Below are 27,901 nucleotides of genomic sequence, written 5' to 3'. Positions count from 1 at the left end.
TGTACTTTCGGTGACGTCATATTTATCTCGCGACATTTTGACCTTGTGGCTGTTCTCAGAAATGTCACAGAAAATTATATATGTGCACTGGTTACTGGAAGATAATTCTATCTCCATCTTCAATACTAGTGCCAGGTCGTTTATCACATGTTTTGCATTTTATTGTGCCACTTCGATGTGATCAAACACGGATTTAAATTAAACAAACACTCTATGTTTTAAAATATATATTTACAAAGTGGAAATGCAAAATAAGAATAGAAACAATTCTACATTCTACACAAAAACACTTGAGTGCACTAGCACTGTAAAATATTAACAGAAACATTTAACGATTTTACAAAATAATTTACAGCACCAACATGGAACTAATAATCAGTATCAATGTACAAAACATGTAAGGAATAGAGTAACATATTAAATATTAAGTAACTTTGGTATAATACTATCATTGAAGAACTAAGCAACAATGCCACTAACATTTTTGGTCGAATCACAGCACACCCGCCACACATTTAAGATTCTCGTCAAATGATGAGAATTTGAAAAACTGAAAGACAATTTCACTTACACTTCCCTAAGGATAATTCAATAATGTATCTAATATTTGTATGGGTTTAACTTCTCTTAGTTTGTCATTCAGCTTCTCATTGTATGACGCAAAGGTGATTTGACATTTGGAGCTTCGAAAAACAAAATATTGTAACACAAGTCGTCATTCAAACGTTCTCACTTGAGTCTTGTATGTGTTATAGGGGCTTCTACTTTCTTTGACATTTTTTTAGTAGTAAGTGGGAGAGAAAACATAGCGGCTCCAAATGAAACAATGCCACTTTCTTTATACAAAAATATATACGAATAAATAAAACACAATTATTAAGTTTCGCCTGCAGCACCAAGCATCTTAAAAGAATTAAAAATACAAAAAATAAATATTCTGCATTGGACTTTTATAGTACATTCGCCTCCCACGTGTTATATTAATTGCTGGGCGGTGATTTATGACCAATTGCGCCTCACACATTTCAATATTTTCCCATAATTATTGTGTGTGTGTGTATATATATATATATATATATATATATATATATATATATATATATATATAATATACACACATCAAATGTTGTGGAATTTACTTTTTTCAAATCAAAGAATACATGACTTTTTTATGCTAATGTTTTAAATGTAGTGCGGATTGTTTCCTTGCCTTTCGATAGGGGTGGGCATCCTTTATAAGCGAGCGTGCCAAAACCAGCCCATTTTCAGTGCAAATATTATGTACGAAAAAAAATTGTTGGGAACATCAACTAAGTATTTTGGGTATTTTTCAAATATCACAAAAAATATACTGGAGAGGTATAGTAAAAACAATGTAAATGTAATTTGCAAGTCATGTCACACTGAATGAATATGAAAGTTAATACTTGAGTAAGGCAATTCTAGCTGTCATATAAAGTCACACAATTCAAATGCTATTATTTAACATCAGCAAGCAAGGAGACAATAATTCTTAATTTCACATACTTTTAACAGAAAATTAGTTATTGCAAACATGCTGAACAGCAGGTTAGGTTAGGAAGGATTTGGTGGGTTAGGTTTGGTTATGAAAACCTAACCCAACTTGACCTAGCGGCCCACACACCTTGTGGATTATCTGCCAAAAAGTAAGTTTGTAAAAAGTGGCGGCAGGTAACCCACAAACACCCATTATGATTATAGTTCTGAATGTTGTAATTTCGGAATCTAGATTAGGAACTGAGAAAACCATCTACTAGTTGCTACGGGAAACGACATGATAATTTATCCGTTTTACAAATATGATGAACAAACTTGCCAGATTTACTTTAGGATATCCACTATGTAATCCCTTTAACATCACGTGATCCTACCCCAAACTGAATAAAACCATCCTATATTGGCCAGAGCAAGATTTGCAACTATATAGTGCATCCTACTTTCACTGATAACTGTCATATGTTATTTCCAATTTAAAGCTCGTTAATCATAATGGAGTATATTTTCAGTAGAATCGTTCAGCAACTGTTCTTAAACTAATTCACGTTAATAAGTTTGGCTTGAGACTTCTCAAATCACTGGGTTTCAATCGTAAATGATTTTGAACTTTTAGACCTTCCTTAAATTATTTTAATTTTAAAATACTTTAGGGATAGTTATTGACCATACCACTGCGACAGCCACATGTGTAGAGGATCAGACACACGCACACACGATTCACTGATGATAGTTAATTCATTTCGTCACGTCACAACTCCGCTCGTTTTGGCGGGAATATCTCGAAAAAGTGCTCCTGGAGTTTGTTTATAACTTCTTCATGGTATCTCCGGGACGAGAGAACTCTTGGGTTCTTTAATGCAAAGTCCCTCACAACTTCTGCCTCGTACTTGGCCTTGTACCACATCTCTACCCACTGGCTTTCCCTATTCTCTCTCCCCGAGAGTGGATTAGTCGGCGCCGGACAGCCGTAGTGGTCCAATCGAGCCACAAACTCCCCCGATCTTCGACCATCGTGGCGGGAAAGGATTTGATTGCAGACAAAACACTCGAACTGATCAATGAAGGTATCCTTATACAGGTCGCCGACTCCCCACGGTCGGTTCTCCATGGTCTTCTTAAGCAGTGTGTTAGAAATTGTCCTTTGAGTTTTGTGTAGCATATGCCTTTCGTATAAATCATCGTCGGTATTCAAACGATTGAGGAAGCTAGCAAGGCTTTCTGCTGTATCGAAGTCCTGGACTAAGATGGCAGCACCTGGATTGGGTAACCAGTCCTTGACAGAAGGAGAGCCCAAATACACCGGGAGAGACCCAACTGAGAGCGGACGCCAAAGCTTCTCAGTTATGTAATCATCGCATACAGCATTTTCGAAAGCTAACGTAAACTTATAGTTAGCAGTCAGCCGCAGAAACTCATCGGCATCCATGGCTTCGATAGGGTCTTGGAGGTGACGTGGCAGGTCTCTATTGTGTAAACATTTACCATACGAGTCGATTTTAATGAATTTTGAGAGCTCCTTCACATAATCGTCACGTTCTGATGGAGTGTCACAATCGGATTGCACATAAATCACTGGGGCAAGGTCGTCCAAAAATTTGTTCTTTCCACTAGTAGGCACATAGTTCTTAAGTGAAGTTAAGCTTTCAAGAGTTGTAAGGTATTGCAAAGTAAGTGGGAAATCTGACGTACGCTTAAATGTTGCCGTCAGGTTAAAGAGACTAAGAACGGGTTCGTGATCAAAAAGATTCTGATTTTTAGGAGATTCCTCGTGAAGCAATGCCCACCAGTGTCTTGCTCGTCTTGGCAAGGGCATGTCGATTGGATCAAAGTCGCTTCCATAAAACATGACTGCTTTTGTCTGTCGTTTCTTTAAGTACGATCGATTCTCTGTAAATATGCATGAGCCTTCCCTGCATTCCCTGGTTTGCCACTGAGCACCAGTGAAAGGGGTCCACCAGAGGATGACAGGCATATGTAATGAATCTACTTTCACATCTCCCGCTCCTTCAGACGAATAACTACTAACACCCCGTTTATACAACCTCATCAAATATCCTCCTAACGAGAAATAATATATGACATACACACCGATCAGAATCCATAGTACAAGAATAAAGCATTTTCTGGCCATCAGAAGTAAGTTGTGTGAATCAGTTTTATGGAGTTATTCTCCTTCCAATTGAGGTTATGACATTCGATCACGAGAAAAAAAAAACATTCCCTCGAGCCACGAATGCATGCGTTGACACTATCCCTCTGCTGTGCCTGTTTTTTTCGATATGTACACTTAATGCTCCACAACACGTATAAAAACCTCTTCGTCCTATTCCATTGTCTTCAAAACATGCTGAGGTAATGTATCGAGTACAATTCTTCAGTACAGAATTTACGTGCACTCCCGATGACACTTCGAACGTGGACCAATCATGTGCAACTCTCACCAGTCGTTCAATTCGTGTGTGAAATAATGATTAATAAAAAACTTATAAACTTGTATATTTACAGTAAAATTCACCAAAAATTATCAAATAGTTATACAAAATTTAAAAATATTCTTTTTTTTTGTATTTCATGCCGTCTTATAAAAATAAGATTTGAAAAACTACCATGTATTTCTGTGGATATTGAATTATTGGGCTACGTGTTTGTTTGGTGTCGAGCCTTCAAGCAGTCTGGTAAATTCGTAGGGGGAGGAATATTCTTATCATGAATAGGCGTTAGCTCGGAAGTAAGTGTTATTAGTATCACCGCACATTTGTTTTACATATATTTATTCTTATGCTAAGGAAATAAAGTTGGTATATTGTGAGGCAGTAGCTTATGTTCTGATAGGGGGCGATTCACCAAGCCTGAGAAGTTCAAGATGCAGGTGAAGCTGTTGCACATATAGATTCGAAGTTAACGTCTGTTGTGGAAATAAACATAATTGACGAAGAGCATATAATTAAAATATGCATACGCTAAAGTCCTGTGTTTAATTAAGCTGTATTAATAGGTGAGTTTACACTGATAAATTGTAAAGTGTCACCTCAATAGCCATCTCTCAGGTTAGCCGGTATCGTATTTATGGCCGTTACAGTAGCCTTTTGTGTCACTTTAATTTGAGGTGACAAGAGGATAATCATGTTATGAGTATGAGACTGGCTCGTGCAGAATCAGGGCTAGGTGGTGTACCTGCAGTTCTTGCAAAGTGCAGTGAGCAACTTGCACACCAGTACAACTGTAAAATTCCAGAATTGCTAAAGTCTAAACTCTAAAGTGCTTAAAAGAACTAGAATAACTCCAATACACAAGCCATCCAGTACAGACCTGTATCACTCACTTCACATGTTATGATGTGATCAAGGTATCTGAGCAATTATTTAGAGACAAGATGGTTCTATGGGAAAGAAAAATATGGTCAAATTATGGATCCAGCCCACTATACAACTTGATATGTGGCTCATGTGTTCCCAATGATAAATGTTGTGATATGAACGATGGTGTAGTTCATTTCCTGCGGAAGTGCGTAGTTTTATAGATATTAAATATGAAAGATATGGAATTTGGGTTACCTCTCTTCCAGAACGATCTGAGGGGGACCTGTGGGAAAACGGGGTTTTTGGGTGGGGAGGAACAATAAATGGAGTATTCCGCGATGGCAAGAACATAAAATAATGACCTACGAATTTAATGGAATACAAATAATTCACCGTTGTTGGCGTTAGTGTACCGTGTTTTGGGGTTTATACATGGCAGCCATCCGGGCGTGCATTGCCTTACCTCTATTCCTGAACGATTTGGGGGGACCTGTGGGAAATCGGGGTTTTGGGGTGGGGAGCAATAACAAATGGAGTAATGCGGTTTGGCAAGAAGAAATGAAGATGATGAAAATATATGTGGGAACGCGTGGGCAAAACATACGCTCACGCTTATGTATGTTAATATCTTGTACCAATTCCGAGTTATTTTGGTAACAGACGTTAATGGATGTAATAATCGCCCACCCCAAGAAGCCAATGTTTAGGAGAAACACACAAGTAACCTAAGGAAGACGTTAGTTGGGTAAAAGTAGCTAATGTAGCTATTTGTTGTAAGCGTAATTCAATAACAATAACAAATATGGCTGATTGTGAGTTCACCCCTGCAATCCCTACATAGTAGGTGGAATTTGTGTGTTTTGTATTTGATATTATGCGTTAATTTTTTTGTTACACGTCTTCTGCAACAGTCATAACTCCATGTGTACATTCCCCCCACCCAAAAACCCCAGTTTCCCACATTTCCCCCCCAGATCGTTCGGGAGGAGAGGTAGGCCAAAGTGCATTACTTTATCAATTAATATCTATAAAACTAGGCAATTCCGAAGGAAATGAAGTACACCATCGTTCATATCACAACATTTATCACTAGGAACACATGAGCCACATATCAAGTTGTATGGTTGGCTGAGTCCATAAATTGTCCAAAAATACTTTTAATGAGGGGGAACAATTTTTGAAAGGGATATATTATTGTAACTACTTCTATATTACGAGGCTATTTTATAAGGATTACAAGTGGCAGACAACATTGATGTGATGTACCTTGACTTTGATGAGGTGGATTGTTTTATGTTCGTGTACAAGCACAAAGTCTCTCAGTAAAGTTCTTGAATCATGTAAACATGGATTTTTAACATTAAATATATATTGTCTTATATATCCTAACCCAATGTAACAACCATTTCATAGAAAAAATAGGGGTATTATTTTAGTTAAGTTTTAAGTGTCAGATAAATCAGATGGTGAGAGCAGCAAGCTATCACTTATGAAATATAGCCTTTGTAAGAAAGTATCTTGATGAGAACATTACCAAAATGCTCATTCATAACTATGTAATTAGTAAACTCGACTATTGTAATTGTTTGTACTATGGCCTCCCTAACTATCTACTGAGAAAGCTGCAACTTGTCATGAATAGAGCCGCAAGGTTAATTAAAGGGTTATCTTCACATGAGAGAATAACACCAACTTAAATTGACCTGCACTGGTTACCAATTAAGGCCAGACTTGTGTATAAAATATGTGCGATGGCCTATCAGGCATTAAATTCTGGTAGACCCAAATATATACGTGATCTCCTTGAGGACTTTCATATAGACTCAGATATGTTGTTAAGACACAGTGTGATGCCACATAGATTACATGAGCCACGGTATAATCTGGAAATTGGATTTAGATCCTTTGAAAATTGTGCTCCAAGACTCTATAACGAATTACCTTTAAATCTTAAGATGGCCGAAAATGTTGAAATATTCAAGAAAAGACTAAAGACATACTTGTTTACTGAGTGTTATGATCTGGATGATATGACTGTGAAGCAAGAATACAAGTGTTAGTTTGTATGAGGGCGGCTGTAATGAGCGCCGTGTAAGCGGCGGAATACAGCCGAGAAACTCCAACTACGTAAGAATGTAAAATAGAATATTAGGTCAATTTTTTGTTTCGACCATGGGCACAATATAGCAATAGAAAATTAATTATTTTGTAAATTATAATGTATCAACGTAATATGCAATTTTGTGAGCAGAAATAAAAAACAAAAAAAGGTGCTAAAACAGATTGTGTAAGTAACGAAATCGTGTCGGACGAATGGTACGCCATGTTTGTTAGGATAGATGCCGACGTCAAAGAAATGAAAGGATGATAAGTTTGTCAAACCTAAACTAACCTAACCTAACCTGTGTTTAATAAATCATTACCTGCAAATTAAATGTCATCCAGCTTGTCAATGTTGTCGTCGTCGTGAGAAATGTTGGCGGGCTTTTCAACCACTCTCTCAGCTTGCGGGGTATACAAGGTTCTTGCAGCTTGAAGGAATGCATGTATCTCCGCTCCATAACATTCCTTCAAGAAAATGTACCTGGCGAGGTACTGCTGGAAGTACCAAGGCCATCAATTGACAGACGACAAGATGGCGTCCCAATCCTATTTTACCTAGTTGTATTTTGCATATTACGTTGATACATTTTAATTTACAAAATTAATAATTAATTTTCTGTTGCTATATTGTGCCCATGGTCGAAACTAAAATAATACCAAATATTAAGTTTGTAAATTATAATATATGAAAATAATACACAATTTTCTTGGCAGATATAAAAAAAAATTGCTACAAGTAAATTTACTAACGAACAAAGCCGCAAGGATATAGGTCAGACGCCATGCTAGTCTAGTCACTGTCAGATGTTGGCTTTCAAATTGTGGACTAGGTGGTCTCCAACTCCAGGTGACATTAATAAGTACTGTTACAAAGACAATAGGTCCTTGGACTTTATGAGAGAACACGGGGTTCTGCCGTTGTCTGTTAATTGCCCAAGGTACAATGATAATCAGGCTGTCAACATCTTTGATGATGACGACGACCCAGATGAGCTTTAGAATTTGAGGTACCAAATTACTAAACATTGGTTAGGTTACATAGGTTAGTTAGGTTAGGTTAGAATAGACTAATTTATCATCCTTTCATTTCTTTGACCTTGGCACCTATCAAAACAAACATGGCGTATCATTCAACAGCTGCGACTTCATTCGCTAGAAAATAGGTTTTAGCAATTTTTTTGTTATTGATTTCTGCCAAGAAAATTGCATATTACATTGATCTATTATAATTTACAAAATTAATATTTAATTTTTTATTGCTATATTGCATAGGTGTGCACAACTAAAATTTTACCAAAATTGGTCTTTGAAATGCAAAGATGAAAGAAGAGAAAATGTGTTTGCATGATACTTGAGTAATAGTGTTGTCTCTGGCAACTTGGGGAAGTGGATCCATGACTTCTAACAGATGGATGGCAAATGGTCATTGTGGAGGGATTAGAATATCGGCCCAGAAAAGTTAGGAGTTCACTCCCACAGGAACCACTCCTCATCCTAAACATGATCTCTGACATATATATGAACTTGAAGTACTCTGGTGTAATGTCTTTTGCAGAGAACACAATAATAATTAAAATTACAAGGTCCTGGGAAGATATGAAACTGCTGCAGTGTTACCTCAGAGCAGTGTTAAATTGGGCTGATGAAATATAGTCTTGAACATTTAGACAGTGGTTGACCAAATTACCAGATGAACCACCACTGGCTACACTGCTGGAGTCTTGTGTGGAGGTCTGACTTGACTCAGCTAATACAAAACAAGGCCTCAAAGATTTATTGTTCACCTACTAGCATAATGGGATTTAAATTTTATAGTCTTGATGTAGTTTTGAGATCTATGTCTCACAGTAGTGGTGATCTACCCTCTGCATCCATATCAAGTGCCATGTTTATTCAGATCCACTAGGTGTGAATGAGATTAAGGCAGGACCACAATAACCCAAAGCAGTAGGCTCATCTGGTCCCTAAGGTATTTTGTTGGAATTTTATATTGAAGAGTGTGAGCCTATATTATATTGATTTCTACTGCAAATCATTCAGTTTGTTTATTTATTTTATTTATTTATTCATTTGTTTATTTTTGTGAGGGAGGATGCCTCCACCCTCTTGGGGTTGGTGGGAAAACAAGTGAAGTTTGGTAGGAATAACACCATAATCACATGTATGAAATGATAGAATATTGATTTCTAATGTCCTTGAAGAAGTAAATTACCCTAGTCATCCTGAACTACCCTAACCCAAAACAAGGTATATGTTTAGTTTGCAAGGCCACATTTTTACTTGTCTTTTTTTCTTTTGAAAGATAAATTTTCTATGAAATTTTTCAATTCATTATAACAGTTGCACAACATTTCTTCATCTCTTCTCCATCATTGTTTACATGGACAAAGGGAACTGCAAGTATATTATGTGGCCAGAATAAACTTGTATCATAAAAATCATATGTATGCAGATCTTAATTTAAGAAAAGATGTAATTGATGGGATGAGTTGATTTAGAATAGAAAAAAATTATAAGGCATAGGTGGACCATTCTGGAAATATTGCTGGAATTTGTACAGTAAAATGTTGAATTTGTTGACTATACTTCAAGTCATATCCCTCAATTCCCTTCAGAATAGGTTGAAGATTCTGGGTCCTTCATGTAAACTTGCTGCCAGATAATTGTTCAGGAATTGATTGTCTGGTGTATGTATGCTCCATGCAGTTATTATGCCTGGACAATAACGAAGGTGTTTTAACTTAAGCCTGTGGGTGCAGTACCAGGAGTCTGCACTCTTGCCACAACACTTCATCACATAAGAAGGGGTCATTACCTCTCTATCTCTATCTCTCTGTGTTTGTGCAGCAGTTTGCAGACATGAGAAATTAAAAAAAAACACTGGGAAATAAAAAAAATATGGAACTTAGTCCAAAGGTTTTTACCTATTTTAAGACATCATCAGGGATTTGGTTTCTTATTTCCCAGTGGTTTTTCTGTGGTCAACCACCCTCAGGTGGCAACATTGCATGAGCCACATTGCCAAGTGAAATGGAAAGTTTACAAAGTCGTCTTTCCCACATATTTCAAAGCATTTTTAACACCGCACAGTTGCATTATGAATATATATATATAACATTTCGTGTACATGTATGTAATTCGAGCATACAGATGTACAGGTAGTCGTCGACTTACGACCTATGCGACTTACGACTGATCGACTTTACGACCACGAGATGGTGCAATAATATCTAACATTTAATAGAGTAATAGAAGTGCAATGTTATGCTGGCAGTGCAGTACATTACTCCGCACGCTGCGAGACGCGAGTACGATAGTTTTGGCAGGCTGCCGGCAGCGTCAGCATCCCAGCCAGCTAAATATTCTTTCATTTTCTTGTTTGTTTGAAGTAAAATGTTTCCTAATTTTGCATTGCATTTTATATTTTTGTATGTTTTGCAATTAATAAAATATAACAAACTTTTTATGCCTAAGCTAATTTGTTGTCGATAACAATATGTTCGGTACAGTACTTAAACGAAAAGAATGTGTTTTGTTGAAATAAAAAAAATCCTAATTTTGCCTTACCTTTTGTATTTTTATGTTTTGCAATTAATAAAATGTAATAGTATTTTTTTATGCCTAGTCTGTTGTCGATGACAAAATGTTCGCTACAGCATTTTGTATTTTTATGTTTTGCGATTAATAAAATGTAACAGTAAACTTTGTTTATGCCTAGTCTGTTGTCGATAACAATATTTTCGGTACAGTACGTAAACGAAAAGAATGTGTTTCGAAATATCTTTTTTCCTAATTTTGCTTTACAATGATTTTAATGTAACCAACAAAAAAAGATTTGTAGGTCAAAGATGACAGGACTTTATTCAGTATGCGTAGGCCTAGGCTACATTTCCTAACGAAAATTATAAAAAGTTAATGAATACTAAACAACGTAGCTCAAAGATAATAAGATTTTATTCAGTATGCATACGTTTCCTAAAGAAAGTCTGATGGTAACATAATACAAAGGTTAACAAATACAGTAGTAAATATCATAGGTCAAAGATGATAGGATTTTATTCAATATGCTTAGGCCTAGGCTACGTTTCCCAAAGAAAATTAGATGAAATTATAAAAAGGTTAAGAATACTATACAACATAGTTCAGATGCTAAGATTATTTCAGTATGCTAAATATACAATATATATATATATACTGTATATATATATATATATATAGACCGACTTGCGTCCAGATCGACTTACGACCTGTCTGTCGGAACCGAACTCGGTCGTAAGTCGACGACTACCTGTATAAGAAAAGTTGCGCTCAACTTGTATCTCTTTATGGCACAATTGGTTAAGTCACTATCACTTGTCACATGCTTGTGTAGGTTCAAGTCCTTGGCTGTATGGCTGTACCACGTTTCAATTTTGCATGTTGGCCTCCTCAAGTCTCTTGACGTTGATGGCTTAGAATTAAAGTAGATTGTGGTTGATAAAAATGTATGTATGTCCAGTGGGACCCATTCAGTGTTGAACATATACTTTCCTGCATTCATATACTCACCAATTGTACTCTCATTATGGAGATGGGTTGAACTCAAAATTTCATGTACATGTATGTAACTCAAGCATACAAATATATAAGAAAAGTTGTGCTCAACTTATATCTCTCTTGATGGCACAATTGGTTAAGTCACTATCACTTGTCACATGCTAGCGGAGGTTCGAGTCCTTGGCTGTACCATATTTCAATTTCTGTATGTTGGCCACCTTGAGTCTCTCGATGTTGATGACTTAGAATTATAAAGTGGATTGTGGTTGGTAAAAATGTATATATGTTCATTGTGACCCATTCAGTGTTGTACAAACACTTTCCTTCATTCATATACTTATCAGTTGTACCATCATAGTGGAGATGGGTTGAACTCTAAATTTCATGTACATGTATGTAACTCAAGCATACAAATATATAAGAAAAGTTGCGCCCAACTTATATCTCTCTTGATGGCACAATCAGTTAAGTCACTATCACTTTTCATGTGCTAGTGCAGGTTTGAGTCCTTGGCTATGCCACATTTCAATTTCTGCATGTTGGTATTCTCGAGTCTCTCGATGTTGATGGCTTAGAATTAAAGTTAATTGTAGTTGATAAAAATGTATATCTGTTCACAGGGCCCCTTTCAATGTTGTACAAAAAATATATATATTTCCATAACTAGATAATGAATAGACAGTTAACAGTGAGACAGATGACCATGCACAGGTCATCGCTAGATGTGTAGACAGCGGGGATTTTCCCTAGCCATGCTTAAGAGCTGAAATTAGGTAATTTGGATTTTGTCCATTTGTGTTCAGATTTGGCACCAGGTTCTCAAGGATTTTCCAGATTTAGATTGCACTGTATTGATCTCTTCTCTGTTGGGAGTACAAACCAAGGCACTTCAGAGGCTACCAGTAGTTTAGATCCCTCATGCCTTGAATATTTTTTGTGAAAGATCTCCACAAGTATTTGATCTCTTGTTGGTCATTTTGTATGTGTGGTGATCAAATCTGGTTGCAGTAGTCTAAAATCAGTAGAACTAAGGCACTCCAGAGAGTTAGCTTAACTTTTCTGTCTGTTAAACTGAATGATCTTGAAATCCACCCTGCTTTTGCAGTTTCTGTTGCTGTCCCTCACTCTTTAGACCTGGGTCTCTGTATTGATTTTTATTGCACTTCCTCCATCTTTTCCACAAAAGGAGAGCTGACATTTGGCAACTGCTCCACTCCTACATCTAAACTGGTAGCATAGAAAAGGTCTACCTTACAATGCAAATTTCAGCCCAAAGTTTCTTCCCAGACATCAGTTATTATTTATCATTGTTTCAGATATTTTATAAGTTTTGTAGCTTATTGATTAATCCTTTGAAATTAATTAATGCCTTTAGTGCATGTCCATCTAGAAACAATACTGTTATATTACATACCATATGAAAATAACTAATTATTTAATTCAATTTATTTTTGTATCTTTTTCCAGAAATGAATATTCTGCTTCCAGCCTTCCAGCTGCTGTACTTCGTGGCTCATTTTCTTGTGAGCTTGGCCCTTGCAGTCTATGATTGCTACCAGCAGTTGGTCAAGATATTAATTCCAACTCCAGATATTACCAGTGCTGAGATAGAGGTTCGTGCAAAATACCTCAAAAAGCTACCACAGCATTTGGGCTTGATATGCATTGGTAGTCAGGTCCATAGAATATCGGAAATCTTGAAATTGATCAATTGGGCCATTGCATGTAATGTCAACTTCATTAGCTTGTATGATGCCCGTGGAATATTGAAGAGGGAATCAGACACCTTAGTTAAAGCGCTCGAGGAGGAAAAGGATTCCTTTGTGTCTTTTGTTATCAACATTCCAAGCCTCAAGCAAACCCTGAAGGTATTGGGTCACAGCAAAATGCCAGACCAAAGTTACCTACATTCTGAAAATGACATGTTAAGGAGCTTAAGAACAGTTACCATAAATATACTAAGTATGGAAAATGGCCAGAGAAACTTAGCAGACCTGGGTCAGAAACTTGCATTGATGGGAGAGACCAAGGTAAGCAATGAGATGATTGAAAAGGAATTAGTGACAGTGGGCCAGCCGGATCCAGACCTGGTCATTATTGCTGGTGAACCTCTAACCAACATGGGCTTCCTTCCTTGGCAAATCAGACTAAGTGAATTCATAGCAATTCAGACATTGCATAAATTTGATTACAACAATTTTCACAAAATTCTATGTAAATTTTCTAAATGTGAACAGAGGTTTGGGAGGTAAATTCTGGAATTTATGCAAGTAAAAGAGAAAAAGAATGAGTAATAGTTATTTTTGTTTGGGGGGGAAAGTGATGGGAAGTTTTCAGGAGTGTTAGTTAAGGTGCATAATAAATGATGTTACTAAATTAAGTTTTTGTGGAAATTTATTGTGAATCCTTAGTTCCAGAAAAGAACGCAGCCAATGAGAATATTTGGTAAGCCAAGTGTTTCTCATACAGTGAAATGGTGAAACATTTAACGATCAACTTGCTAGCCTTACTGTGAAGCTTCCAGGACTTTGTTATTTAGCATTGTTCAGATGGTGTTAGCACATCTTTTTCAATGTTGCTGTTGTTGCTTATAGAGAACAAGTGAGGGAATCTACTTCATCATGTGCAGGTTATTCTTCATAGAATCTACTTAATTTTTTTTTTTTTTTTTTTTTTTTCATTCTCTGATTTTATTGTTATAGGGGAGAGTTCATAGTTTATGTCTTCAGAAAGATGTTAAAGATAGTTGTAGGTGAGCCAAGGTATATATTCCTATTCTTTGTCAGAATATAATTTTGATGATTTCCAAAATATGTGACATGTATTCTCTATTTGGTGTCCTCAGGATACTTCATTAACACTACAAGAGGAATGCCAGTATTTCATCTTAGTATAAAGATAAGTTGAGCTCTCAGGGCATTGATGCAAGGAGACTTCTTTTTCTGTTTTTGATTGGCAAAATTTTAGTTTTGCCAATGTCCACTGCCATTTATGTATTTCATCATTTGTTGATGTTCTTGAACCTGTTTGTTTTATTATATTGGTGAAGGGATTTAAAATATTAGTACCTGTGATACATAGGTGGAAAATGATCATTTAGTATTAAATGTTATTTATTTCATATACTGTGTAATATGTTTTGACTGAATGTTTATGTGCAATGTCAGATAGAATGACATTAATGGCTGTCTTGGAATCTGTCCTACATGCAAGATGTGAAATTGGCCAAAATGTTTAAAGTATTGTGTGTTGAAAGTGAAAGTCAAAATGAATGCATAAATAATTATTGCATGAGGAAAGAATTTTTTTTAGCAAAACGGTACTGGCAGACCTAGGATTTATAATCATTAAAGGTACCTCTATATCATCAATTGTAATCATTCACCAAATATTATTTTCCTATTTTAGAAATGAAGCAAATATGAGAAACACTATTTTTCATGGTAAACTATTGCCACCTTTGGTATTAACTTTATTCTTAAGTTTACAACTTAGAACATGGAAATGGCCTTTTGCCTCTTGAGAAGTAGTCATTTGATGCATGTATTTCATGAAAAACATTTTCATTCCTACTAAGATAAATCAGAAAAATACAGTGAAAGACGCTATCTCTAGTTTTCGTGGCAGTCTGTTCCACTTCTAGGTTGAAAACAATCTCCAGGACAATATTGTTCTCTAGAATGTTAAAATCTACACTTAAAGAGAGAGATGTTTACAGAATTTCATTCATGTGGTCAGTATAAGAGGATAAATACTTGAATTTCTCATGAAGAAATCATGAATAAATAACTTGGTGTTTCAGGGTATTTTTCCTTAATCCACCTAATTGTTGTAAAGTACAGGTAAAATTGGTGTAGGGTGGGTATGTTTTGTCATGGCTACCTCCCACTTGGATCGTAAGAGGCGAGAAGAAAGGGACGGGGATTGGGACTAGGCATCCTTCTCCTTGTAGCCCCACAGGGGATATTCCTAAAAGAAAAAGAGAAGGCATAAGAGGGTCTGGAAGTTCTCGGACCAGCACCGTAAGGTTTGGGTCTTTTAATGTGCGTGGATGTGGTACAGATGAGAGTAAAAGGGAAGAGATAGGTAGTATGTTTGTGAGAAGAAAGATGGATGTGTTGGCTTTGAGTGAAACTAAGTTTAAAGGAAAGGGTGAGTGTAAGTGGGAGGCTATCAGGAGTGAAGAGAAGGGGTGGCTATTCTAGTAAGTGAAGAGATGGGTAAACGGGTAGTGGAGTGGAAGGAGGTTTCCTCAAGGATAATGTGGATGAAGGTGAAACTGGGGAAGGAGATGTGGGTCTTTGTAAGTGCATATGGGCCTGGCAGTGAGAAGAGTGTAGAAGAAAGGGAGGCCTTTTGGATAGATCTAAATGAGTGCATAGAAGATTTAGGAACGATGAAAGCAGGTAAGGCACTGGGTCTGGATGGATGCCATGCGGAATGTCTGAAAAAGTGAGGTACAGTGATGGTGGACTGGCTGGTGAGGTTATTTAATAATTGCTGGAGAGAGGGTAGAGGACTGGAAGAGTGCCTGTATAGTTCCTCTACAAGGGAAAAGGGGACAAGTGTGAATGTAGTAGTTTCAGAGGGATTAGCTTGTTAAGTGTAGTTGGGAAGGCTTATGGGAGGATCTTGATTGAGAGGAACAGAAGGAGTAATTGGTGAGGAACAGTGTGGATGTAGGACAGGTAGAGGTTGTGTAGATCAGATCTTTGTGTTAAGACAGATATGTGAGAAAGCTATAGGAAAGGGGAAGGATGTTTTTTGGGCTTTTATGGATCTGGAAAAGGCTTATGATAGGGTAGACAGGAAGGCACTGTGGGAGGTTATGCAGATATACGGGATAGGAGGAAAGCTTCTGGGAGCTGTCAAGAGTTTTTATGAGAATAGTAGAGCTTGTGTCAGGATTGGGAATGGAGAGAGTGAGTGGATCGAGGTAAAGGTGGGACTTCGTCAAGGATGCATTATGTCGCCCTGGCTGTTCAACTTATACATGGATGGGGTGGTGCGAGAGGTAAATGCAAGGGATTGGAGATGGTTAAAGAAAATGTAGAAAAGTGGGAGGTGAGCCAGCTGTTGTTTGCAGACGACACTGCGCTTGTGGCAGGATCGGAGGAGGGATTGAGGAAGTTGGTGGCAGAGTTTGGGAGAGTATGTGATAGAAGAAAGCTAAAGATAAATGTGGGTAAAAGTAAGGTGATGAGATGTACAAGGGGTGAAAATGGCAATAGACTGGAAATGAGCATTAAGGGAGAGCGACTTGAGGAAGTGGATAGTTTTAGATACTTGGGTGCAAATGTGGCAGGGAAAGGTGGAGTGAAAGTGGAGATAGAATGTAGATTGAGAGAAGCGAGTAAATGCCTTGTTGGATTAAAGAGTGTAATGAGGAATAGACATTTGGGAATGGATGCTAAGAGGAGACTGTATGAAGGAGTCATTGTGCCAACAGCACTGTATGGGGCAAAAACATGAAACATAAGAGAGGAAGAGAGAAGGAGTTTGAATGTGTTTGAGATGAGGTGTCTGAGAAGTATGATGGGGGTTACTAGGCTAGATAGAGTGAGAAATGAGGAGGAGAACAGGGGTGGAAAAGGAGCTGGGAGATAGGGTTGATGAAAGAATATTAGGATGGTTTGGACACATGGAAAGAATGAGTGAAGAAAGACTAGTAAAAGAGGTGTGGAGGGAGTGAACATGAGGGGACGTCCTAGGATGAGATGGATGGATGGGGCTTTGGGGAAGAGGGGAATGTCAGTTGAGGAAGGACGGGTGAATGGAGAATGGTTGTATATAGATGATGAGGTGGAATGGGCGGGGGGATGGGGGGGGAGGTAGTATGTGTGAGCAAAATTTGACGCAGCCCGAAGGGATTTCTCCCCGTCCTCTCATTTTATGCAATGGGGGTACGGAGAGGGGGGGTCGCCAATTTAATGAAGCGGCCTTGCTGTGGATGTGTTGTGTCTTGCGACACTGCTTCTGACCCAGGGCAGTGGACAAGGTGCAGGGATGACCCGTCATTCAGGAGGTGCTCAGATAAGAGGGAGGGTGGAGGGGTGTGGAGTGTATTCAGGGATGGAATGGGTGGGAATGATGTTATGCCTTTTTCTTTTTGGCTACCCCCCGTGTAAGGGGGAAGAAGCCTTGGTATATGTATGTATGTATGTACCTCCTTATAAAGAGGGAAAAGTTCTTTTGGCAACTATGTATGCCTACTGGTATGAACACTAAATATGTAAGGTTGTTAGGACCAATACCGGGTACCTGCTTGTGATGGTACTGCCAGATGGACAATGCATTTACCCACATTCAAATACTATTTATCCCTCGCCTGTATCAGGGAGTGCATATGAAGGACTAATGCTTCATCTTTAGCCTGGGGCCCTCTTTTCCAACTTCATCTGGATTTCTTACACTTTTTTTTAACACATGGAGAACTGACAACTGGTGACTGCTTTCCTCCTTTTACTACTTAGTTTCATACTTTATATACAAGAAGTCAGGGCCTCACCAATACTGAGCAAACAACATTTTTCAAAGTGTGAGATAACCCAAGGACTGCTTCCAACCACTGGAGCTGTGGGTTTTCCAGACTGTCATGCCTAAGGTCCTAATAAAATCTACGTGTTTGGTCCGTAGGGATGCCACTAAAGTTCCAAAAACTGATTATAAAATTTACGCCAGACGGATAAACTAGAGAACAGTTTTTTTTTTTTTTTTCTCCTAGTTTCTACTAGTTACCTTGTTTATTCGTTTGTTTATTTATTTACTTATTTATTCATTCATTAATATATTAATTCATTTGCTTACTGCTCTGTGGGGACCTGAGTTAGGGAGGAATCAATGTGATAAGGAAATTCACGTCAAACGGTACGAGGCGAGCAGATATAGTTTTGATAAAGTCGATAAACTGTCATTTTATCGGGCTGTCTGCGGTTACAGACGTCTATTCAGCAAATTTCTTAACTCCAGTCCCAGATTCACCTGTATCAGATTATAAGGGTTGTTTACCAAAAGCGAAGATTTAATAGGCAAGATGTATTCATGAATGGTATGAATGTGTGAACTAGACAATTTAGCTTGAGGTCACGTCGAACATTAGCACAAGAAAAGCTATAACAGTGGCGGCACACTAGGCATTTCTCGCTAGCATGCTACTTGCTTTTGCTACTTCGTTTGAGTAGACACTACTTTGGTTGCGATTTTGTTTTCAAATTTCCAAATCAAATACTCTTGCGTCATATAGTGAGTGGGTGAATGACGACCTAAGAGAAGTTAAACCTAAACGAATGTTAGACACACTGTTGAGATATTCTTACGGAAAATTAGAATATTGTAATCGAAGTCGTTTCTACGCGAACGAAGTAGCAAAACAAGTATTGTGCCAGCGTAGTGTGGCGCCACCTCCTATTTGCTTACATATTAAAAAGTTTATTTCTTTATTGTCTTGTTTTTCTGCATCCAAACTCTGGATCTATAGGACTCCTGTCGACATGTTTTGTTGTAAAGTTATTTTCTTAGGTAAGATATTCCGCACACGTTGCCGAGAAACTATTACCCCCCCCCCTCGTTCATCCAAATATTCATAGTGACGTATATTATTCGTTGTTAAAAACCTTGAAAATACATTCATTCATCTAAAAGCCTGAAAAAAGTGGAGGAAAATTTGCTGGTATTAAACACATCGGTGGACATGACATCGTTTGTCATTCACCTCGAAATCGATCCTTTGCTAACTCCAGATGGTTGAAGGATAAAGAGGAGACTTTGGATGTGAGAAATAAACACTGAGTTAAGAGACACATCAACTAGAAATGTGAGTCGAAAAGCAAATGGCCATCACGAGAGAATTTTTTTCATTGTAAAATAAAACATTGCTGTGTCAACACAGTAAAGCTGCTTGACCGGGGACGACAGGGAGATTACCCAATTGTTGTATGGCCCTCGATAGCATATTTGTGGAAGAGGATGTGATCCATGCTGTCTCCAGTTCTAGTGGGAGTCCCACCGTACATGAAAGTATACAGGGAGTGTACTTTAATGCAATGTGATCAGAGCCTATGTAGGACTACTATATAAGCCACTTGGGCAAATCTTCCGACAACCAATGGACACGGGCGAAGTTTCCATAGACGTGAGAAATGCGGGCATAACCCCATCTTGAAGAAGGGAAGTAAACGCGATCCCTTAAAAGTCAACTGAGAAGGTTTTCAAAGAGGTGAATATTTGCTAGAAGTATGGCTTAGTCACTTTTTTTTATAAAATAATGTAGAAATAAATCCTAATTATTACGTAATGTGATCAAAAGACCTATCAAAATATCGGTATCCAGCGAAAAAAAATACACGGGAGTGACGTGCGATTTCGCTCGGGAAAGTTCCAATGTCGCTCTCGCAAATCCAATAGCGGGAGCGATTCTCCCCCCCAAAAAAAAAATCGCTCCCGCGGCAAGATTCAGCGTTTTTCATGCATTATCCATCATTTGGCAATCCCTGAATCCCATCACCATTGATGAAAGGATCAGAGCAAACACAACTTACCCGTGATCAATCATTGCATTATCAATCGATATAATCGCAACGCATGAATCAACTTTAATTTGTTGATGTATGGTATGTGTACGCGGTATAGCTGCTAGAGTTCAATGGCTTACCTAGCCCAAGGTCCATATATGGACCTTGACCTAGCCTTGCTTCGTCCAAAACTTTAGGAATAATGCATAAAATGAGAAATATCCTCAGTGAAAATACCCTACGTACAATTTACTGTAGTCTACTACTACCATACCTAAACTACTGTTCAGAAATTTGGGGTAATACTTATCAAACTAATCTTCAACGCATAAATACCTCACAAAAAAGGCACTGCGTATAATCTGCAATGTAGGTCGTTTAGAACATACAAATAATTTATTTAAAAAAACTAAATTACTGAAATTCATGGACTTGATAAAGTACAAAAATGTCATTGTTATGCACCAAATCTACAATAAACAAATGAATCAAAATATATTGAAATTTTACTCAACTTACGAAACTCGCTATGCAACTAGGCATACAAACGACTTCTTTAAAACTCAATACAGAACAACGATATTTAAAAAACTAATTAATCTATAAGTATTAGTATAATAACATTTCATGATTGTATTCATGGAGAAACTCATGTACCGCCCAAGTCTGCCGCTCTTTTTTTTTTCTTGTTTCTGTAGGTGACGGTGACCCGGATCCGCGCAGTAAGCAATTATCGTCCCGTCAACAATCGACCTGACATCTCACCTCCCACCTGACCCCCACAAGATGCGTTGCTCGCACGTGACCCCGATTCCTACGTGAGGTCGGAGTTAACGGGCGTCGTGTCGCATCTCATTGCAAAAAAAAATATATATAGATGTATATGTGTGTATGTATGTATGTGTGTATATATGTGTATGTATCATACTAACATGTAACAAAAATAAACAAATAAAATAAAAATAATTCTTTCCTCAAAGGGAGAGCAATTCCCCCATAAGCTTTGCTTCACGCTCTCCCTTTTCAACAAGCAATTTTGTAAAAAAAAAAAAAAAAAAAAAAAAATTGTATATATGTATGTATAAATTGTATTTTATTTTGTTGAATAAACCTTAACGAACTAACTGCATGTGCGCGTATACTAGTACATGTTGACTAGACTCTACACGACTATCGTGCTACATGATATCGCTAGTTGCGAATTGCATGGTACCTGTATGCTGGGAAGTTCATTGGTTGCATGCAGCTAGCTGCCCAATCAACGCGCTGACTACATGTACAATGCACCATACCCAATACCACATCACCACATGCATACGTACACTGTACATATGCAAACTCGCTCGAGGCCTAGGAGGGAAACTGGGAAATCCCATTTATAACCTCGTTCGCGTATTTATGAGAAAACAAAATAGAATCAAATGTTTGGTTAGTAATTGAAAGTGAATGAATTTAAGTATAACCATGAACATTTGATAATTATATATTTAGTTCATAAATATGGATCTTTGGAGGGAGAATAAAAAATACAAAAATAAAAAACTATTCATTAGCTAGCTTAGGCTTACGGTAGCTAAGTCTACGTTTGTGCGCGTCCATGCCAAACTTTCGATGATCGTCATTGAGCGATTTCTAGTGAAGCGAGTGAAGATGGTTTGCCCTCAGATTCAGTCTTTTCAGAATCGAGGGAGAGTGTTTTGACGGCAGGAACCGCTTTTGGACCAGCAAAGCTTAATTCAAACTCTACGGGCAAGGGCCAAGGAAATCGAAAACCAGTAAAGCATGAATCTACAATACGCTCGTGGAACCTAGAACCAGAATATTTGGAGGCAGTTTTGAAATGCAATTAATGTATACAAGTCTTACAAGAAGGGTTTAGATCAATTCAATACCTGCATTGACTAAATAACAGTAACTGGATCGAATCATCAAAAATTCAAAGTGCAAGAGTTAAAGAGTTAGTAAAACTGATTAAGAGAGCTAGTGTAAATTGAGATTGAGAAGTTGAGAACTACATGCTAATGGACTAATCAAATAATCATATAAACAGGTTTAACCTATTAGGTTGCTATAACTAGATTAATATCAAGTAATGAAAATTACATAGTGACCTTGTACTGCAACCATAGAAGACCTGCATAGTATTATCCAAAACAGCAGAAAGTCAGAAACTACTAATTTTATTCTACAAAACTCACCAAATGGATCTTAAACAACTTAAGAAGGAAACTCAGTAATTTGCGTCATATTGAAATCCATTAACTAATTTGACATGTTTGTATCAATACATTACAATAATAACCTGTACATTTGCATGTATATATATTTCCTTGTCGGTATCACACGAACTTTCCTTCGCTGATCTTCGGTTGTTCTCGTAAGGATGTGACATCAACCTCGCTGATTACATTCTGATTCATCCATGATATGCGTTACTAAAATGCCGTGCTGCGCTGTAAACTTGATCAGTGATCTGTCATATTTCGTGTGTTAGCAAGTTTTTATCAAGTATGTAGTTCGAAAATGGTTTATTGTGTCGCCGCAAATTGTAACAGTGATTCGACGAAACATTATACTTCGGATGGACTTTATTTTCATTCTTTTTCCGAAAGATCCAGTTTAGTTCGCAGACGGCACGAGCCATAGAAGCCTGGATTAAAAGGGAAACTTTTCGAAACATTTCGAAAAAAAAAGTACACATTGGACCATGGCCTTGCCGAGTCAATAGGAATTAGCATGAATCCCATTCTAAAAGAAGATGCAACACTGACAATTATGTCATCGACAACACCCCAGGTTCGGCAAGCAAACGCTATCGCAGGAGCACTGCTATTGAAAAAGACGTCTGGAAGGGTGTATCAGTATGTATCATGTGTATATGTACGCCTGTGTTATCTACGCTGTTGCTGATAATCGTTACAACCATGGTTAGGCTTGACTAACGATTTTTGGACTAGGCCTGGGCAGATTAGTGGTGCAATTATGACAGGCTAGCTAAGGTGACAAGCATGACCATGATGACAGAGGCTTTCATAATAGGCCTATGACCACGTCTCGTCAAATTGATTCAACCAAATTAATTTCTTTAAAGAGTCAAACGAGTGGAATCACCACCACCACCCCAGCAGGTGTTAAGCCTATAATTATCCTGGACCTGGAGGGAGGAATTTGTGCTGATATAGACCTAATTATATTTTTTTTTTCAGCTGTTACAAAGCGCCTATGATGAGTATTCACCTTCTGCAAGTACACTACCAACGAAATTGAGATGTAATGTGAAAGTGATCATGGTGACCGTGCCAGGCATGTGATTGATGGCTTCTCTTCCCCCACAGCAATCACTACCTACGGGAGATGATTTTTATAGACATGTCTGCGATTATCTTTTGCTAGCCTTCCTCTCCCCTTTAGTCAAATTATTTCTCTATTCTCTTTGCTGCATAGGCCTGTTTCATTGTAACTTATCACAGATAAAAACAATTTGTAATTCATGAATCCTTGAAACTTTTGCCCGTAAATATATAATAGTAGTCCTTGATATATAAATAAATATATATATATATATATATATATATATATATGTATGTATATATTCATATATACATATATATGTATATGTATGTATATATATATATATATATACATATATATGTATATATATATATATATATATCACGAGGCCAAGCATATATATATATATATATATATATATATATATATATGCTGAATACCACAGGGAAAAGAAAAATTCTTGGAATCCGAGCGCTTTCGTGATATTTGTTCACATCTTCAAGGATTACAGTAGAATGAATAAGTACAGAGTAAGATGAGATATATATACACATGAGAGAGTTTTGACACATGGAAAGGGTACCACTTAAGCTAATTATATCAGGTCAGGTCAAGTCTTAAAGGGTAGGGGTGGGTGACCTTATTCCTTACAGTAATTATCATATATACTCTTAACAATAAATGGATCAAGTTTGTATAGACCTAAATTGTTATTGAGGAGTTTTTCATAGTCATGTTTGATGATGCAAGATTCTATAATATTTCTTTCAGTCATGTCTTTACATGATACAATTTTTGTATCATTTTTCCAATTGATCGGATGGTCAAAATCCCTTACATGAGTAAACAAAGCATTAGAATATTGGCCTGTCTTAATGATATGTTTATGTTGTTTTATTCTTACTTCTAAATCTTTGATTGTTTGCCCAACATAATATCTATTGCAATCGGAACATGGTATCTTATAAACACATCCCTTAAAATAATTTTTCTTTTCCCTGTGGTATTCAGCATATCGGTGTAGTCACGTGTAATTTGTGATACTTGATCATTTTTATATATATATATATATATATATATATATAAATATACATATATATATATATATATATATATATATATATATACCAGTGGCGGCTCGCGTGTAGGCACAGTGGAACTGCAGCACCCCCTTTTTCCACTCGATATTATCGATAACATTCAATATAATGAGTCATTTTTTCTTTATTTTTTATATTTGTATAAGTACAATATATAATCCTTAAGCTTAGAAATAATTCACTATGGCGTCATAAAACCCCAGTTTATGAAAAAAATACAAAAGTCTTTGGAACTGTGCGCTTCACAGTTCCAGCGGCGTAGTGTTTGGCTGTTGTGATAGTGTAGAATTAGATTATCATCCTGCCTCTAGCTAGTCTATTTGATTTTTTCCGGTTCTTTTATTTTACAGAAAACTTAAACCATGGCCTTGCATCCCCAAGAAATAAGTTCTGTGACTGCCAATGAACTTCAACAGCTTAAGTTTTCACAGCTGTCTCTCCATGAGAAAGTTACAGTTAAGAAAAGAGATCGTTTTACACCTGATATTCAAATATCTCAGCCAGGCATAAGCAACAACAAGAAATATATTCGTAGCTTTAATTCTGAATGGTACCAACGGAAAAGTTGGCGTTGCGGTTGTGAAGTGAAAAATGCACTGTTTTGCTTCTCGTATTTCCTGTTTGGAGGTGATGTAACATAGACGAAAGATGGTTTTAGAAATAACTAGACCACCCGTGACCCGTTGGGTCAAATACAATTTTAAATTATACGTTGTTAATAAAATGGTAAATAAAATCTTTATTAAGACAATGCAGAAGATTGTGACGTCATGTCGTTGCTTGGAACACTACGCATCATATGATTTATACAGTTCGTAATATTTTAATAAACTCATTATGCCTCATAGATGCTAATTCAGGATTTGGCTATACTTTTAAATACTGAATATGAAAATTTTAAATATTAATGGTCAGAAAATATGTAATCGGAAAATTGGAAATTCAAAAATTGGCAAATTGAAAAATTAGCAGTTGTGACGTCACGCGCTCAGCGCTGGGGTTCCTTGGGACCCACAGAGCGGATGTCGTGAGGTCATGTCTCTTCTTCTGATTGGCTGGTCCTCAGTCGTGACGTCATATCTCTTCTGGTTGGCTGGTCCTCAGTCGTGACGTCATATATCTTCTTCTGATTGGCTAGTCCTCAGTCGTAACGTCATATCTCTTCTTCATTAGACGGTTTCAAGCAAGATGATGAGAATTTTATAAGTATATAGATAAATGAAATGAAAAGCATGAGAAGTCAAAGGAGCACGTTGATAATGTGGTTTCGCTGTCACTTTTAGGAACCGTAATTATTAAGGAGAAACTTAGGCATACACTTATAATCAACGAGCATAATATAAAGGTTAAAAAGAACAGTGAAATTTTTTTCCAAGATAATAAACTGCATTTTATTTTGCGGTAACCTTGAAACTCCCATACGTGGACATGATGAAAAAGACAATTCAGTCAATTCCAGGGGTGTTTAGAGGTTTAGTAAATTTTGCATTTAAATTAGATCCAGATTTGAAGAATCCCTTAGAAACCAGTACAGTCTTCAAAGGTGTTTCTAAGACCATTCACAATGAGATACTTGACTGCCTGCTACAAATATACCATGAGGAGATAAGGACGGAAATTGGTCCTTGTGCTACGGTACGTATTGAATGGAGTATTTGAGCGTTTTTTGGGAGTCTTTATTCCAGAAAATCAAACTGCAGATGGCATATCAAAACGTATTTTAGAACAATTGGACATAATCCTTCAAGGATATAGAAAAAAATTATAGCTCAGACATTTGATGGTGGAAATGTCATGGAAGGCAAAAAAGCAGTTCAAGCAAAAATAAAAGCAATTCATAGCAATGCACATGCCATTCAATGTTGTGCACATCAACTTGATAATGAGAGATGCAGCAAGTATTACACAAAACGGAAGAATATTTTTCTCTAACATTCTGGTTATTCCAACATTCTTCTCAAGATCACCGCAGCGTTGGTCCATTCCTAAGAAGCATATGTATGTCAGCATTCCACGTCCATCGAAGGTGGAACTTCAACACACGGACCATAGAGTTCATGAAAAATTGCAACCTTTAAAAAATGGCCTTACTGATATTCAGTCAACATCAAATGCAGATCAAACCACTGCAGAAGCAACAGGAATTTCAAAATACCTGAATGATAATAATTTCAAGTTTTGGTTAGAGCTTGTTCATAAGAAATAATTTACAACCAAATGAAGTCTCGATAAATTGGTGTGTTTAAAGCTAATGAATATATAAAGAATTCAAAAATGCTATTTTAGAATTAAGAAACTCAAAATACTGTGAGAATCCTTCAAAGACACTCATGGCAGAAACTAAGAAAGTGTGTGACTGTACGAGTATATGTGTTGATATAGTGGACAGATATTCTTCCACTAAATATTTAGTAGCTACTAAATTGTTCAACAAGAAATGGTTCACTAGCTTTAAGAATGAATTTCCTACAGAAAAGATAGGACAGACCACTGAAGCATATCCCATGATTGATAAAACGATTGAAACCGAGGTCTGATATTCATGAACATTACAAATTAATTGAGATGCTGAATTTTTTCTTGGAAAATTATCTACATGATGTTCTCAGTGAAATTACGAAACTGATAGATTTTTCTTGACAATTCCTATGACTATATATATCAGAGGCAGAACGCTGCTTTTCAAAACTGAAAAGAATAAAAACTTTTCTAAGAAGCACTATGAATTCGGAAAGACTAAATGCGCTTGCAGTGCTTTCAGTGGAGAAAAATTTCCTCATTTGGCATCCAGAGATCAAGGATCAAGCTTAAACTGTAACAATTTAGGATATATTTAGTATAAAAAAAATAAATAAAAAAAAATTCTTATAGGCTTTTATCAAGTTTCTGAATAAATTTTCTTTTTATACCCGTTTGTTTCCTTTTATACAATATTAAAACAAAAGCTAAAGTTTTTCTGGAGCAGCACCATCATTAATTTTAGCTACGAGCTGCCACTGATATATACATAAGGTGAAAAATGCAATACCACATTTGTCGATCACGTGAAAACCACAGTTGGAGTAAAAAAGGCTGGAGACAAGGAATCTATACGTTTCGATTGCAAACTGCAATCCTCTTCAGTAGAGTTTTGCAGTTTACAATCGAAACATATAGATTCCATCTCCATTTTTTTTCTCTAACTGTTTTTCACGTCATATACATATATAGATTAGAAATGGAGAGAGTGAGTGGTTTGAAGTAAAGGTGGGACTTCGTCAAGGATGCGTTATGTCGCCCTGGCTGTTCAACTTATACATGGATGGGGTGGTGCGAGAGGTGAATGCTAGGGTAGTGAGTCAGGGATTGGAGATGGTTAAAGAAAATGGAGAAAAGTGGGAGGTGAGCCAGATGTTGTTTGCGGACGACACTGCGCTTGTGGCAGGGTCAGAGGAGGGATTGAGGAAGCTGGTGGCAGAGTTTGGGAGAGTATGTGATAGAAGAAAGCTAAAGATAAATGTGGGTAAAAGTAAGGTGATGAGATGTACAAGGGGTGAAAGTGGCA

The 27,901-nt window shown here is 37.1% G+C and overlaps 2 protein-coding genes across 6 annotated transcripts; one reads left to right on the top strand and one right to left on the bottom strand.

Annotated features, from left to right (window-relative positions):
• Positions 1-212: 212 nt before the first annotated feature.
• Positions 213-3,649, bottom strand: LOC143028368 (GDP-fucose protein O-fucosyltransferase 3-like). The gene has a single exon (XM_076190344.1). The coding sequence runs from the start codon at positions 3,647-3,649 to the stop codon at positions 2,267-2,269; it is 1,383 nt and encodes a 460-aa protein (XP_076046459.1). The 3' UTR covers positions 213-2,266.
• On the top strand, positions 2,564-20,810 carry Tango14 (transport and golgi organization 14). 5 transcript variants are annotated; one of them, XM_076190355.1, is made up of 3 exons: positions 4,136-4,246; positions 12,924-13,486; positions 20,665-20,810. In XM_076190355.1, exons 2-3 carry the CDS (start codon positions 12,926-12,928, stop codon positions 20,740-20,742), a joined length of 639 nt encoding a protein of 212 aa, XP_076046470.1. In that variant the 5' UTR covers positions 4,136-4,246; positions 12,924-12,925; the 3' UTR covers positions 20,743-20,810. The 5 variants fall into 5 exon arrangements, with proteins under 5 accessions (XP_076046469.1, XP_076046467.1, XP_076046470.1 ...); XM_076190354.1 differs by lacking the exons at positions 4,136-4,246; positions 20,665-20,810 and adding an exon at positions 2,564-2,582 and having other exon boundaries at positions 12,924-14,823; XM_076190352.1 differs by lacking the exons at positions 4,136-4,246; positions 20,665-20,810 and adding an exon at positions 3,744-3,870 and having other exon boundaries at positions 12,924-14,823.
• Positions 20,811-27,901: the final 7,091 nt, after the last annotated feature.

This window comes from Oratosquilla oratoria, chromosome 9, assembly GCF_046742065.1.
Source record: "Oratosquilla oratoria isolate Oo_2021 chromosome 9, ASM4674206v1, whole genome shotgun sequence".
In the NCBI taxonomy this organism is placed as follows: Eukaryota; Metazoa; Arthropoda; class Malacostraca; order Stomatopoda; family Squillidae; genus Oratosquilla; species Oratosquilla oratoria.
The sequence above is the reverse complement of the archived record's forward strand: the minus strand, read 5'-3'. Positions and strand labels throughout refer to the sequence as shown.